At 37.0% G+C, this 13,763-nt stretch overlaps 2 protein-coding genes and 1 non-coding gene across 3 annotated transcripts; all 3 read right to left on the reverse strand.

Moving 5' to 3' along the window:
- Positions 1-935: 935 nt before the first annotated feature.
- On the reverse strand, positions 936-2,527 carry LOC142163486 (uncharacterized). Its single transcript, XM_075220776.1, has 3 exons — positions 1,999-2,527; positions 1,421-1,762; positions 936-1,327 (listed from the first exon to the last, which is right to left on the reverse strand). Exons 1-3 carry the CDS (start codon positions 2,525-2,527, stop codon positions 936-938), a joined length of 1,263 nt encoding a protein of 420 aa, XP_075076877.1.
- A 166-nt stretch (positions 2,528-2,693) lies between these two features.
- LOC107829626 (F-box protein At5g49610-like) lies at positions 2,694-5,279 on the reverse strand. The gene is made up of 3 exons (XM_016657077.2): positions 4,765-5,279; positions 4,170-4,668; positions 2,694-3,044 (listed from the first exon to the last, which is right to left on the reverse strand). The coding sequence occupies exons 1-3, from the start codon at positions 5,277-5,279 to the stop codon at positions 2,694-2,696; spliced, it is 1,365 nt and encodes a 454-aa protein (XP_016512563.2).
- Positions 5,280-11,940: 6,661 nt separating this feature from the next.
- On the reverse strand, positions 11,941-12,047 carry LOC142163750 (small nucleolar RNA R71). The gene has a single exon (XR_012694679.1). It is a non-coding gene; the product is annotated as a small nucleolar RNA R71 (small nucleolar RNA).
- Between the last annotated feature and the right edge of the window lie 1,716 nt (positions 12,048-13,763).

A 13,763-nucleotide genomic window follows, 5' to 3' on the forward strand; every position in this document is an offset into this window, starting at 1 on the left:
ACTGCAGCCATCTCCAAATCATGTGTAGGATAGTTTTGCTCGTGCTTTTTCAATTGTCTCGAAGCATAAGCTATCACGCGACCATTTTGCATGAGAACACATCCTAATCCCACCCTTGAGGCATCACAGAATACTGTAAATCCTCCAGAACCTGATGGTAAGGCTAATATTGGTGCAGTTGTCAAACATGTTTTGAGTTTTTGAAAGCTCTGCTCACATTCCTCTGTCCACTAAAACTTTGCATTTATCTATGTTAGCTTGGCCAGCGGTGCTGCTTTTCTGGAGAAATCTTGCACAAAACGCATGTAATAGCCTGATAAGCCTAAAAAGTTGCGAATCTATATAGGAGAAGTAGGTCTGGGCCATTTCTGCACAGCTTCAGTCTTCTTAGGATCTACCATAATTCCATCTTTGGATACAACGTACCCCAAAATGCTATCGAGTCTAGCCAAAATTCAAACTTCGAGAACTTATCATAAAGCCGATGTTCTCGCAATGTCTGCAACATAGTCCTGAGATGATTCTTGTGTTCTCCTTGGCTACGAGAATATATCAGGATATCATCAATAAATACTATTACAAATCTATCCAGAAGCGGCTTGAACACCCTATTCATTAAATCCATGAATGCAGCTGGAGCATTTGTCAGTCCGAAAGGCATTACAAGGAACTCATAGTGCCCGTATCGAGTTCTGAAAGCAGTCTTAGAAATATCTTCATCTTTGATTCTAACTTGATGATAACCAGAACGGAGGTCAATCTTTGAAAAGTGGGAAGCTCCTTGTAACTGATCAAACATGTCATCTATACGAGGCAAAGGATATTCATTGCGTATTGTTATCTTGTTCAACTGCCTGTAGTCAATGCACATTCTCAGGGATCCGTCTTTCTTCTTTACAAACAGTACTGGTGCACCCTATGGTGATACACTAGGTCTAATTAATAAAACCCTTATCTAACAAATCCTGTAACTGTTGCTTTAGCTCTCTCAAATCTGCTAGTGCCATTCGATATGGGGGTATCGATATGGGTTGTGAGTTAGGTAGCAAATCAATGCTAAAGTCTATTTCTCGTACTGGAGGCAATCCTGGTAAATCCTCAAGAAATACATCAGAAAATTCTCTCACTACTGGTAAATTTTCTATACTAACTGTTTCCTTTCTTGTATCAGTTACAATAGTTAAGAGACCCAAGCAACCTTTCTTTAGAAGTTGTTGAGTCTTCATAAAAGATACAATTTTGCAAGTCTCTGGAACTTGACTCCCTCTTAGATTAAAACTGGGTTCATTTGGTATCTCAAACTTAACTATCTTTGCATGACAATCGACTATAGCAGAGCAAGAAGATAACCAATCCATTCCCATTAGCATGTCAAAGTCAATCATATCAAGTACAATAAGGTCAGCTAGAGTATCTCTACCCTCAACCCGAATCTGATAAACACGATACACGTATTCAGCTAATAGAGATTCTCCAACAGGAGTAGCAACTAGAAAATGATCATTCAATAGCTTGGGCTGTCTACTAAATCTCAAAGCAAAGTACGAGGACACATAGGAGTGAGTAGATCCCGGATTAATCAACGCAAGTGCACCAAATGAACAGACAGAAAGAATACCCGTAACCACTGCATTCGAGGCCTGAGCATCCTGTCTAGTAAATGCAAAAACTCTCGCCTGACCTCTACCAGCATTCCCTTGTCCTTGATTCACAGTATTACTCTCTCTAGCACCTCGACCTCTATTTCCTGTACCTGTAGCACCTGAAGTATTACGAGTAGTCTGAGTCGGTGCAGTTGATTGAATAGAAGCCTAGTTAAAAATTTCGGAGGCTGAGGGCAATCCCTCAAGTGATGTCCCAACTGGCCACACCGAAAGTACTCTCCAGTTAGAACACGACATTGGCCCAAATGTGATCTACCACAAGTTTGGCAGGCTAGAGTAGTGGCATATATCTACCCAGAATTACGACGTCCATAAGATGATGGTCCCTTATTACCTTCTCTGTAATGTGGTCTATATGTGAACTGTGAAGACATGTGTGTCCCTGTCTGAGAACCCTGTTGTTGTCCCTGATTTCCTGCTCTTCTATTTTCACCAAAACCACCACTGAAAGCCCCTCTTGTCTTGGCCTTCTTACGTAAATCACTAGATGTACGCTCCTCACGTCCCTTATTTTCAATCTTTCTAGCAAGGTCGACTACATTAGAGTAGGATAACGTCTTCATCTGTAGGGCTACTGCAGTGTATAGACGACTAACCAATCCATCAACAAACCTCTGAACTCGAGCTTCTTCGGTAGGCACTAAGTGAGGAGCATATATAGCCAGCTTACAGAACTTAGTGTTATATGTTGACACATCCATATCTGGAGTCTGAACCAATCTCTCAAAGTCTCTAGCATATTGTTGCATCAGACTGTCTGGAAGAAAATGATTCTTGAACAACTTAGTGAACTCATCCCATGTCAGTGGTGGTGCTCCTTCTGGCCTTCCTAGCAATACCGTTTCATACCATGTGTTAGTCATATCCTCTAGTTTTTATGTTGCGAGCTCCACGGCTCTCTCACTAGAACATCCAAGAGCACGTAATGCCTTGAGTGTCCCATCCAAGAAACCTTGAGGATCTGCTGAGTTATCGGAACCTGTGAATTTTGGTGATTTCAATTTCAGGAACTCGTGTAGGGATACTTCCTTATTCCCGAAAGGCTGAGTCTGTAGGTGTTTGTGTCTGTAAAGTAGCATGCTGAGCTAAACTTCCGCCCTGAGTAGGCACCAATGCCTCTAACACATTCAATAACCTTGCCACTACATCTGCAGGTAAGGCAACAGTAGGTACAACAGTTGGCACTAGTGGTGGAGCATTCTGAACTCTCTGCTTTTGCACTTGATCTGGCATAACAGCTTGGGTTTGACCCATGTTCCCAACTTGAGGTTGAGGAGCAGTCTGTCTTCTAGTTTGATGAAGCCCAACTTGACCGCCACCCTGGGTAGCACCACATCCAGCACCATGTCCAGCAGATGAGGGTGTGCATGTCCTAGCCATCTGCGAAAGAAATATTCCAAAGTCAATCTCAAGTTACTACTCACACTACTCACATCGGGGTTCACATTTGAGTCTTAGTTTGTGAATTTATATTTAATCATAGAACTAGTGAAATAATTCAATAGATGAGGGGAAGAAGGTTAACCTCTTGAGCCAAAGGAGAATTTTAATACTTTCAATTTCAACTCTCAATTCTTCTTAAGGTCTTTGCCCAAAGCTTTCTTCTTCTTCTTCTTCTCTTTTCCCCCTTTTTCTTTCTCTGTTCATTTTTCTTTTGTTTTGTTGTTTGAAGCTTTCTGCTTCTTTTCCTTAGAAGGGTGCAGATAACCCTTTTTAAATCTTGTATGAGTTGTAATGGGCTTCGGCCCTTTGTCTTACATTCCTTACTTTTTTCCTTTTTTTAATTATTAGTTCTTATTTTATTTTTAATAGACGGTTGCTTATTATTATTATTATTATTATTATTATTATTATTATTATTATTATTATTATTATTATTATTATTATTATTATTATTATGCTAATGATCAATACACCCTTATTAAAAATATAGGGTATTACATAGAGTGTACGCAGACCTTACCCCTACTCATGAGGGTAGAGAAGCTGTTTCCGGGAGACCTTTGGCTCAAAAATGAAAGATCTGTAACAACAACAGAAAACATAAAAATAAGATCAGCACCGTAAGTGACAACAAATAAGTGGGAAGGACAATAACTATGGCAATAATAAAAATTGGAAAAAAATATAAAATAAAAGTAAAAAAGTTAATAATAATAATAACAATAATAATAAACAAAAAATAGAAAGTGTGATGGAACAATAACCACTAGCAGTCCTATATAAAACACTATCAGACTAGCCAGAACAATTCCTAGGATAGAAATCTGAATGAGATTTCCTTTAAACAATTAATTAAAATCTCAATAATCAGACAATACAATTCTAAAAAGCAACACAAAAGAGAAAGACAAAGGTAAAACAAAAGAACATCAGCTTACAACTAATTCTTTCTTATACTAACACATTTTAGCCACTATTTTCCCCTATCGCTTTCAAACCAATTGGTTCTCTATCCGAACGAAAAGGAAATATTGCACTATAATCTGACTTGTCCAATTTTACCACATCAAAACTTGAATTTTGTTCGTTGTAAAACATTAATTTATCCAAACCCATCATTAGAGCAATATCACTATCGTAAAAATCAACTGGACTTGGATATTTTATCTCTCTTTTAACGGTTTCAATCTCCACTTCTTTCTCCTTATTCCACATATGGTTTCTTGTATTGTCAATACACCAAAGCTCTAACATTTCATTCCGCGATAGGCAAATAAATCCCAGCTTCCCTTCGTACTCCACCAGTTTCTTGTCTGTATAATCTTTATTTTCGGTTACTGGCTCTGGAAGTGAGAATCTTGGACGAGCTTCTTTGCCATTATAGTTTAAGACTAATACGTGATCATCATCTGTGAGAAAATAGACTAAACCACTTACGTTAACGGGGAGACAAGAGGGTTCGAAAAACACGTCGTAAGGAAGTGAGATTATATTTGTTCGTCTCCAGGCAAAAGTCTCAGAATCGAAGATTTCACAACAATAATTGCCAAGCCCCAAACGCCTATAAACAAAGATTCAAACGAAAGCAAAAACCAATCAATGAACAATGGATATATGATTTTGAACATAAGAAAATTATGGTGTAAATTTTACATACCTACGACGAGGTGGTGAGTAGTCTTGTGACAAACGAATAATCTTGAAATGTAAAGGACTTGATTTGAGTACCACTAGAGCAATCTTGACCGTCCGATACCTCGTTTTTGGATTAGGCAACACTTTCCATTCTCGAGTACTAGGTTTACAAATATAGTACATGTGGTTACGATTCTTTATTCTTCTCACACAACACAAGACCCCTTGTTTTGAAGATGCCTCGATCTTTGTGTTGCGATAATGGTTGAAAATTTTATATTCAGGTTTATTCAATGGATCTTTTCCAATACAATCGTCCATTGAAACAAACTCTGTAACGTACTTGTTATTTTCTAAACTTTGAACGAAGTAACCTAAAATATTATTTGTTCTGTGACAATATACTTGCATAAAACCTAATTTATATGTCAAGTTTTTCCACGTCTTGTTAACTACTTTGCAAGTATCTAATGTTTCCAAGGAAGTTCGAGTTAATATCTCGAAAGCCATATCAGATGGAAGCTCTGAAGAAGCCATTAATGGAACTCTTTAAGGAGTTAATAACTAGAGAAAATAAAGAGTGTTTGATTAATGTAAAGAAAGATAAAGGATTAATGAATCTTGAATCAGTACCTCTCTTTGAAAGTACTTAACTAATTTATAATAAGAGGAGTACATTGAAGTCTTGAAGATAAAGCAGATAATTAAGTTCATATATTATAGAAGGAAAAAAAATAAAATAAGAAGCAGGGATTTGATTTTTGAGATTTATCTTATGGTCAGCAACTTTTCCTTCTTGCTCATACTTAGTAGGCGATTACCATATTTTCACTTTATAATAGTTTGTGATCACGACTACGAGAAGTGTATTGAATATTATACCTTTTATAAATGTGGAATGAATTATTTTACCAAATCAGAACTGAAGAAAGAAATAGAAAAGACACAAATTTTTGTCCCTAAATAATGTAGCAAGATCAGATTTCGCAGGGTGGTATATGGTTTGCTCATTAATTTCTCTTGATTAATGTAATTTTTCTACTAGGTAGATTTGAAGGATTTGGCAATTTGCAAGTCGAAAATTCTGTGTTATCCATTATTAAAAAAAGGTTAAGTTTTCTATCATCGTAGTCTTTCTCATGTAGAAAAATGTTAATTGTTTCGTTTCAGTGAAAAACATGGGTGAATTAGAGCAAAATAATAAAAAGAGGATGATTATGAATTGTTTTTTTTTAATTCTAAAAAATTGTATTATCTTTCTTTCAATTTATATGATACGATTACCATTTTAGAAGTCAAATGGTGTTTTTATTCAAAATTCTTATTTATTTTAAGTTAGTTAACTATAAAATTGTGACTTCTGGTACTTTTAAAAAAAATTAAGTACATCATTACAAAATTTAGAAGTTAATTTCAAAATGAAAATTGATAATTAGATTTTTGTACTTTAAACTTCGAGGAAAGAAGTAAAGGAGAAAAGAAAATTCTCTAAAAAGGGAGATATCTCAAGTATAACTTTGAAGGTAATGGATATTTTTAGTTTACTTCTAATCTTGAGATATATCATTAGTAAGAAATTGGTATAGAACTTTGCATAGGGTAAAATCAGTTCGTATTAAATATTCGTATAACAGAGCGACACGTGGAACCGAAAACAGATGAAAAGCGAGACATGTGGAAACCGATATCGGGGCAACAATTTCAATTGGCACCAAGAAGCCCCCCGAAGGGAGTGTGGCTCATAAAGACAAATGAATCTCTGTCACCCATTAGCATTCAATGAAGAATATTCTGCAGTATTAAATACATAATCCGTTATAGAGAATATGGCATTCATAACCTGCCATTACACATTCTTCAATAGCCCTCATAATTGTCATTTAAGAGGAGCTAGATCCTAGGACCTTGTTCCCTAGGTGCAACTATAAATAGCGATTTTAACAGCAGCCATTGTAGTGGGAGGAATTTTCTGACAAACTTATGCTACATACTACTCAAAAGCTCAATAACATTCCATTTCTTACTTATTAATATTACTCTTATTGCCTTCGGAATCTTCACTCTCGAAATCATACTATTCACTGTCTTATCTCGATTTTAACTATAAGTCTTGCATTTATTTAATTTACTTATCATTTGAGGATCAAATTGATTCGCTTGCCTATGAATCATGTACAAATTCAACTGTACTATTTTACGAGTAAACAATTTGGCGCCCATCGTGGGGCTTAGACAGTTGCGTAATTGGGTTGATCCTTGCATCTATTACTAATATGTTTAATTCTTTGTTTCCTAGCGAAAATCATAAAACATGGTGTTGATACCCAATTTTTTCCTATATATTTTCAATCTGCAAATAACTTCAAAATAGCATATATATATATATATAATCATGTCCAAGTATTTTATTATTTTTTCCATAATTTTAAAAGTTTAAATTGATTTATTTTCTCCCTTTTTATCCATAAAAACTTCAATAATTATTTTCAAAATTATTGTTTTGATAATTCATCTATGGTATTTCTATATTTATTCTAAAATATGGCTAAAGTAATTTTCATATATTTTTACAATTATATTTAGTATTTTTAAAGCTAAATTGCACATAATTGCAATATTAGTCATTTTAAGGTTTAATTGTGTTTTATATGTATAAAATCGGATCCTGCATTTTTAAATTGTTAATTAGGTATTATAAATCACTTTAGTATATTCAGTTTATTTTTCAGAAACTATTTACTATTTTTTATAAATTAAAAAGGAAAAATTGGCTATTTAAATAACAGTCCATTTGTATTTCAACTATAGCCTAAATCAAACCCCAATTCCCAACCCAATTAAACCCACCCGACCAAGCCCAAACCCAATTTTATAACCCAACCCACCTACCCCATTCAATCTGGACCATTGATCATTCAGATCAACGGTCCCCATTTCCCCTTCCTAAAATAAACCCAAACGACCCCCTAACCTAATTCATTTCCTACCAACCCGCTGCCCTTGAATCCCCTTTCCTCTCCAATTCTCTCTGAAACTCAACTTAAACCCTAGCCGACGCCACCCAAATTAACCCTAATCCTCTCTGATCCCCACTCAATCCATGGACTCCCATGGCTGTTTGAGACGTATATATGTCTCTTACGTCTCCTAGTTTCCTATTTTCATAATTTCATGGAAATATCTCGAAGAGATCTAGTCCAAACCTTGCTCAACTTCTATCCATGGTCTTTTTCCGGCCATCCATGGTCGTTCGAGTCAGATCCATGGCTTTTCCGTCTAAAACCGGTAACGATCTAATGTTCTCTCATCCTTCTTTGGGTTCTCTGAAACCCTAGCTCTTGAGACTTGTTACTTCTCTTTAGATCTGTCTTCGATATAGGTGTATCCATGGGTTTTAACCTACTTTTTTCTTCTTCTCTACTATTTTCTGAAAAAACCTAGTTATAAATCTTCCGATCTTCTTTAGATCTGTGATGGATCTATGGGTTCCTTAAAGTTTTCATTTGTTTTCCTCAAATGTTTCTCCGATTTCAGACAGTTTCTTTATTTTACAAACTAGGGTTTCAAAATCCTTTTGCAAAAAACGATTTCTTTCTGATTACCGTGATTTTTAGCATGTTTAAACGTTACCTGATTCTTTCCTTTTGGCTCGATTCATTTTTGTCAAGAAACCCTAATACGTCTGGGTTCTATTCGAAGTTTGAATTTGTTTGCGGTGTGTGACTATTATGAACCTTCTGGGCTCTATGTGTGTTCTATATGCTCTTGTGCTTCCTGTTTTGATTTGTTCTTAAGGTTTATTTGATTTTGTCCAACCCCATGTCATTTATGGGTCCGACCATTTATTTTACTGATTGTTCACGCAATTTATGGCGATTCTGTGTAATCTCCTTAAACCTACAGCTTTGATTTTGTGTGTTTTCCATGTAACTCTATATTGGTTTTTCGAAATTGCTTCCTTACTTTTGTGATACTTTCCTTGGTTAGTACTGATTCCCTGTGATTTTCAATCTCATCCGTGATTCTTTGAACTAATTTTTTTTAGAATCAAATCGTACTCTGTCTTGCTTATGTGTTGTTCATTAACGTGTACTTTCCTTATGTTAAAACTATTCTGTACCTAGTCCTCATTACATGTTGCATGCTTTACTATTCTTATTATAGTAAAATCAGTCTCACAAGCAATTCTTTTCCTTATTTGATACAACTTGTACTCGTTTAAACTATGACTCCCTAATTGAAGGGAGTCTAAGGCTTTAATTGATTCTAATTTGCATTATTTCTATAATTATGATAAGTAAGTACTTGTTACCTTATTTTCCTGCATGTTTTCAAAACTATTAATACTCTATCATCTCTTCTTTAAACACACAAACAATTATTTCAGAACACACACATATACACTCAAACTCTCTCCTCTTTCTCTACTACTTGTGCTACTGCTTTGTCTAGCTGGCTGAAAGCCAAGGCTAGACTGTGGAACTCTGATTGCTTTAATTTTTCTGCACTTTGCTTCTTCAACTGGTATGTTCCTAGTTTAAATTCTAAAACTCAACTCTATGTGCTCCATTGTTTGTCAATCCCTGTCTCTTTCTATACTGACTTAATGGCTCATGTTGTTAAATTGCACTTCTTGTTTATTGCTTTACTCAGTATGCTTAAAATTCTGCCATCATTTGTTCAAATATAATCAGCATGTTTACTTGTTCATGTTTATGTCTCTCAATTAGCATGTCTCATAATGTACTTGATTAACACCAATTCATAATTAATACTCCCTCCGTTTCAATTTATGTGAACCCATTTGACTGGGCACAGAGTTTAATAAAAGAGAGAAGACTTTTGAACTTGTGGTGTAAAATGAGGCACATATATATTGTGTGGCTATAAATAATTGTATAAAGGTAAATTGTTTCCAAATAAGGAAAGAGGTCATTATTTTTGGTATGGACTAAAAAGGAAATAGGTTCACATAAATTGAAACGGGGGAGTATTATGTTTCTGATTTAGGTCCTCTATATCCCAAACCCATACTTCCCTGCTTGTAACTGCTGAAGCTGTACTACTCTTTGAACTTGTTCTGTATGTGTTGTTGTTGCTCTCATCCCCTTTCCCTTTCAAAAACCGTTTCCACTAAGCAACTCTTCTGCTGTTTTGCAAACATTTATCAAACATGCTATTTTCAAAACTGTTTTCCAACTCAACTCCTTTTAGTCCATTGATAATAGGCTAGATTTATGTAATTTGGCGATTGTTTATGCCCCAGCTTGATTAAGTTTCACTGCTATAATATAGTTAAATAATGTTAAATTGGATCTAATTATGAATTTCACATGTTGTAGGAGTGCGCAGCATGTATAAGGACTTAAAACTATGATTGGAGCTAAATTGAAGCAAGAAAAGCCCCTTGAAGCTGAGTACGTGTGTAGATGAGAGAAAGAAGTAATGAAATGAAGACCTGGACTAGTGCGTCCACTAGCGCGACCGCGCTAGCCCAGATGGTCAAGGCAGAATGATAGGGCATATGCGCGGTCACTAGCGCGTCCATTAGCGCGACCGCGCTAGCCGAATTCCAGAAAAGTAAATTTCAGGGGTAAAATTAGACGTTCGGGGGCAAAATCCACTTAACCTATAGAAGGTCTAGCTCCCCCAAGAGACGATTATCAAGGTTTTCATAGCTTAGTTCAAGAAAAGGAGAGGCAAGAGGCAAGGAGGATAATTCAACATCGAGTTCTTCCTTTCTTCCTTTTGTTTTTATGATTTGTGATGAATTTGAATATTGTTATGATGAACCATAGTATGAGTAGCTAAATATTTAGTCTAAGGTTTTGATGGAACCTATTGAAGGATGAACTTCTTGTTATGTTAATATAGGTTGCCTGATTTAATCTCTATTTGTTCAACTATGTGCTTGTTGTAGTTAATTGACAGGATCCTCAATTAGTTGTGCCTATTTAGTGTGCATAACTCGGGAAAGAGTGCATATTTAGGTAATTGTTGAACAACACCACTCCCAAAGAATATAAAGGATCAATAACTGCGAGTTTAAAAGCAGGATTAGGGATAACGAAGACTTGGGTGCAATCTAAATTGAGCTGTAATAAACACAGCCAACTAGCGTATCTCGGGAGAGTGCGTCTAGTAAATTATCGTGATTACTCGGGAGAGATTTATGGTAATAGGAGTGCTCATGATTGATAGAGATGATTTGGTGATTCTATGTGAAGCATAATCGGAAGGGATTCCATCAATAGGGGAAATCATAACCTTAGAACCTTCTATTAATTGTTTACAACTCAATCATAGTTAGTTTTCAGTTGCTTAGTTATATTCATTTGTAGTTATTAGAAATACCCTCAATTGTTATTTTCAACGTTTGGGAAGTTGATTCCGTGGAATTTAGTAAGTCTAACGAAAAGTAATTGATAGGTTAATTCCCTGTGGGTTCGACTCTGGGCTAAATACTCAGATTATATTTGCAACGTCCGCATGTCCTTTTTATAAGGCATAGTTGGGCGTGATCAAATTTTGGTGTCGTTGTCGGGGAATTAACGGTGTTATCAATTACAATTGAAAGAAATACAAAAATTCTTCGTGTAGTCAGTTTTCTCTACACCCAATCTATACATTGAAATTTTAACGTTTGTTGACTTGAGTGTACATGTGCATGCCTAGAAACTCATCAAGAACTGGTAAAGTATTTGAAGCATTATCAGATCCCGAGAGAGTTTCAAGGCCTTGAATCGGGACAATCGGAAAAACAAACAACTGAACAATTCGAACCAGACATGGGGGATCACGAAATAGACCCAGCTATACAATCGCGCTAGAGGCTGCTCTCTATGACTGGGCACAACCCACAGCTGAAAATCTAGCCACAACGATTGTAGTCCCGCAGATGCAGGCTGAATCATTTCAAATCACGAATAGCATGCTGCACTTGTTGCAAAACAAGGGACTATTTTCGGGGTCACAAATCGAAGATCCTCAGCAGCACTTGAAAAATTTTCTGTCAATCTGCAAAACCCAAAGGCAGCCTAACGTAACTCCGGAAGCAATCAAGTTGTTATTATTTCCATTCTCAGTGACAGGAGCTGCCCAGACCTGGATAAACTCACTCCCCATAAATTCCATAACAACTTGGGAGGATTTAGTCAAGCAATTCCATAACAAGTTCCACCCATCCAAAAAGACTGCTCAACAAATTGATGAAATTTTTAGTTTTAAACAGAGACCAATGGAGACACTGCATGAAACATGGGAACATTTCAAAGGGATGCTGGTTATATGTCCGCATCATGGTATTCCAGATCTGATGTTGGGGCAGCGATTTTACATGAGATTGTCAGATAGCGTGAAGAACATTGTTGATGCTTCAGCTGGTAGAGCATTTTTGAGCAAAACATGAAGAGAAGGCCAGAGTTTGCTCGATAAGATGGCGCAGAATTCGGGATGGACAATCAGGAATGCACCTATCACTCTAGTGGTTCACTTAGTGCCCTTAGATCTATCCAACTCTATGGCTGAAAATATGGTCACCTTATTGACACAGATGAGTATACTCATAAAAAGGTGGAAGAGTCAGGGTAGAAGCAGCAGGTACATACCGTAGATACTACCAATAGGGGCTTGTGCACATCTTGCATTAGTCAGCCAATTGGTAACCAATGGAATACAGAACATGATCATCATCACTACCCTAAAGACATGAACTATGTGTCTAATTATGGAGGCCAGAGACATGGTGGTCAGAATTAGGGCCAGCAAAATCAGTCGTACAGGACAATCCAGCCACAGTTCAACAATGGGAACATGGGAGGTATGAGACCTCCTAAAAATATGGCACCTTACCCAAGGCCACAGGATATAACAATCAGAATCAACAGCAGGGGTATCACCCTCCTCAGCAGCAGCATGGTGGATGCCAGGAAGATGGGTTTGCTAGACTTGAGGCAATGATGCAGCGGGTTATTGGGTCTAATGCAAAAATTAGTAAGAGAGTAGATGCACATGATTCAGCTATCAAGAATATTGAAGTGCAGATGGGCCAAATTTTAATGTCTCTGAACAATCGTCCTCATAGGACATTACCTGCTGATACCCAGATAAATCCAAAATATCAAGGCCCGAAGCAGCTGATGGTAGTGAGTCTACATAATGGCAGAGATTTGGATATAGAGCAAGAGAGGGCTCGAGAAACCAGACAGGTTGAGACACTCATACTAGTGCCCATTGAGCTGGATGAGTCAACGAAACTGACAGAAGTGATAGTCCAGCCTGCCCAGGAAGAAAATAACATTCAGATTAAGACTGAGAAAGAAGCTGAGACAGCCCAGGAACCAGTCGTTGAGGTGGCAGCTGACAAAGATCAATCCCAAATCATTGGGAAGAAGAGACCTCCTGCACCATTCCCTCAGAGGTTGGCTATGTACCAAAAAGAGGAGCAATATAAGAAATTCTTGGAGATACTGAAACAAATCCAGGTAAATATTCCATTGATTGATGCTTTGAAAGAGATGTCTGGGTATGCAAAAATGATGAAGGACTTGATGTCGCGAAAATTTGATTTCCAAGACTTGGCTACAGTTACTCTTACTCAGACCTGTAGTGCAGTGGTGACTAGACCAATTGCGGAAAAGCTATCTGACCCAGGGAGCTTTACAATTCCATGCACTATTGGTAATTTTGCTTTTGCTAAGGCACTGTGTGACCTAGGGGCCAGTATAAATCTTATGCCCCTGGCGATTTATAAGAGGCTGGGGATTTGAAGAGCTAGACCCACCACTATATTGTTGCAGCTGGCTAACAGGACTGTAAAAAGACCCTCTGGTATCTTGGATGATGTGTTGATTCAGGTAGGAAAATTTGTGTTCCCTGCTGATTTTGTGATCTTAGACTGCAAAGTGGATGAAGAGATTCTCATAATTTTGGGAAGGCCGTTCTTGGCCACTGGGAGAGCTCTCATAGATTGTGAGACTAGGGAGATAAAGATGAGATTGAACGATGAAGAGATAACATTCA

This window comes from Nicotiana tabacum, chromosome 8 (assembly GCF_000715075.1).
Source record: "Nicotiana tabacum cultivar K326 chromosome 8, ASM71507v2, whole genome shotgun sequence".
NCBI lineage: Eukaryota > Viridiplantae > Streptophyta > Magnoliopsida > Solanales > Solanaceae > Nicotiana > Nicotiana tabacum.

Coding starts and splice junctions, on each gene's coding strand:
- LOC107829626 (XM_016657077.2), bottom strand. CDS start 5,279: ATGGCTTCTTCAGAGCTTCCATCTGATATGGCTTTCGAGATATTAACT. Junction 4,669..4,764: donor TACTCACCACCTCGTCGTAG/GTATGTAAAATT, acceptor CTTTGTTTATAG/GCGTTTGGGGCTTGGCAATT. Junction 3,045..4,169: donor AAAATTCAAGTTTTGATGTG/GTAAAATTGGAC, acceptor TTTCTTTCGCAG/ATGGCTAGGACATGCACACC.
- LOC142163486 (XM_075220776.1), bottom strand. CDS start 2,527: ATGACTAACACATGGTATGAAACGGTATTGCTAGGAAGGCCAGAAGGA. Junction 1,763..1,998: donor TAGACCACATTACAGAGAAG/GTAATAAGGGAC, acceptor GTAATACTTCAG/GTGCTACAGGTACAGGAAAT. Junction 1,328..1,420: donor TTATCAGATTCGGGTTGAGG/GTAGAGATACTC, acceptor GCTCTGCTATAG/TCGATTGTCATGCAAAGATA.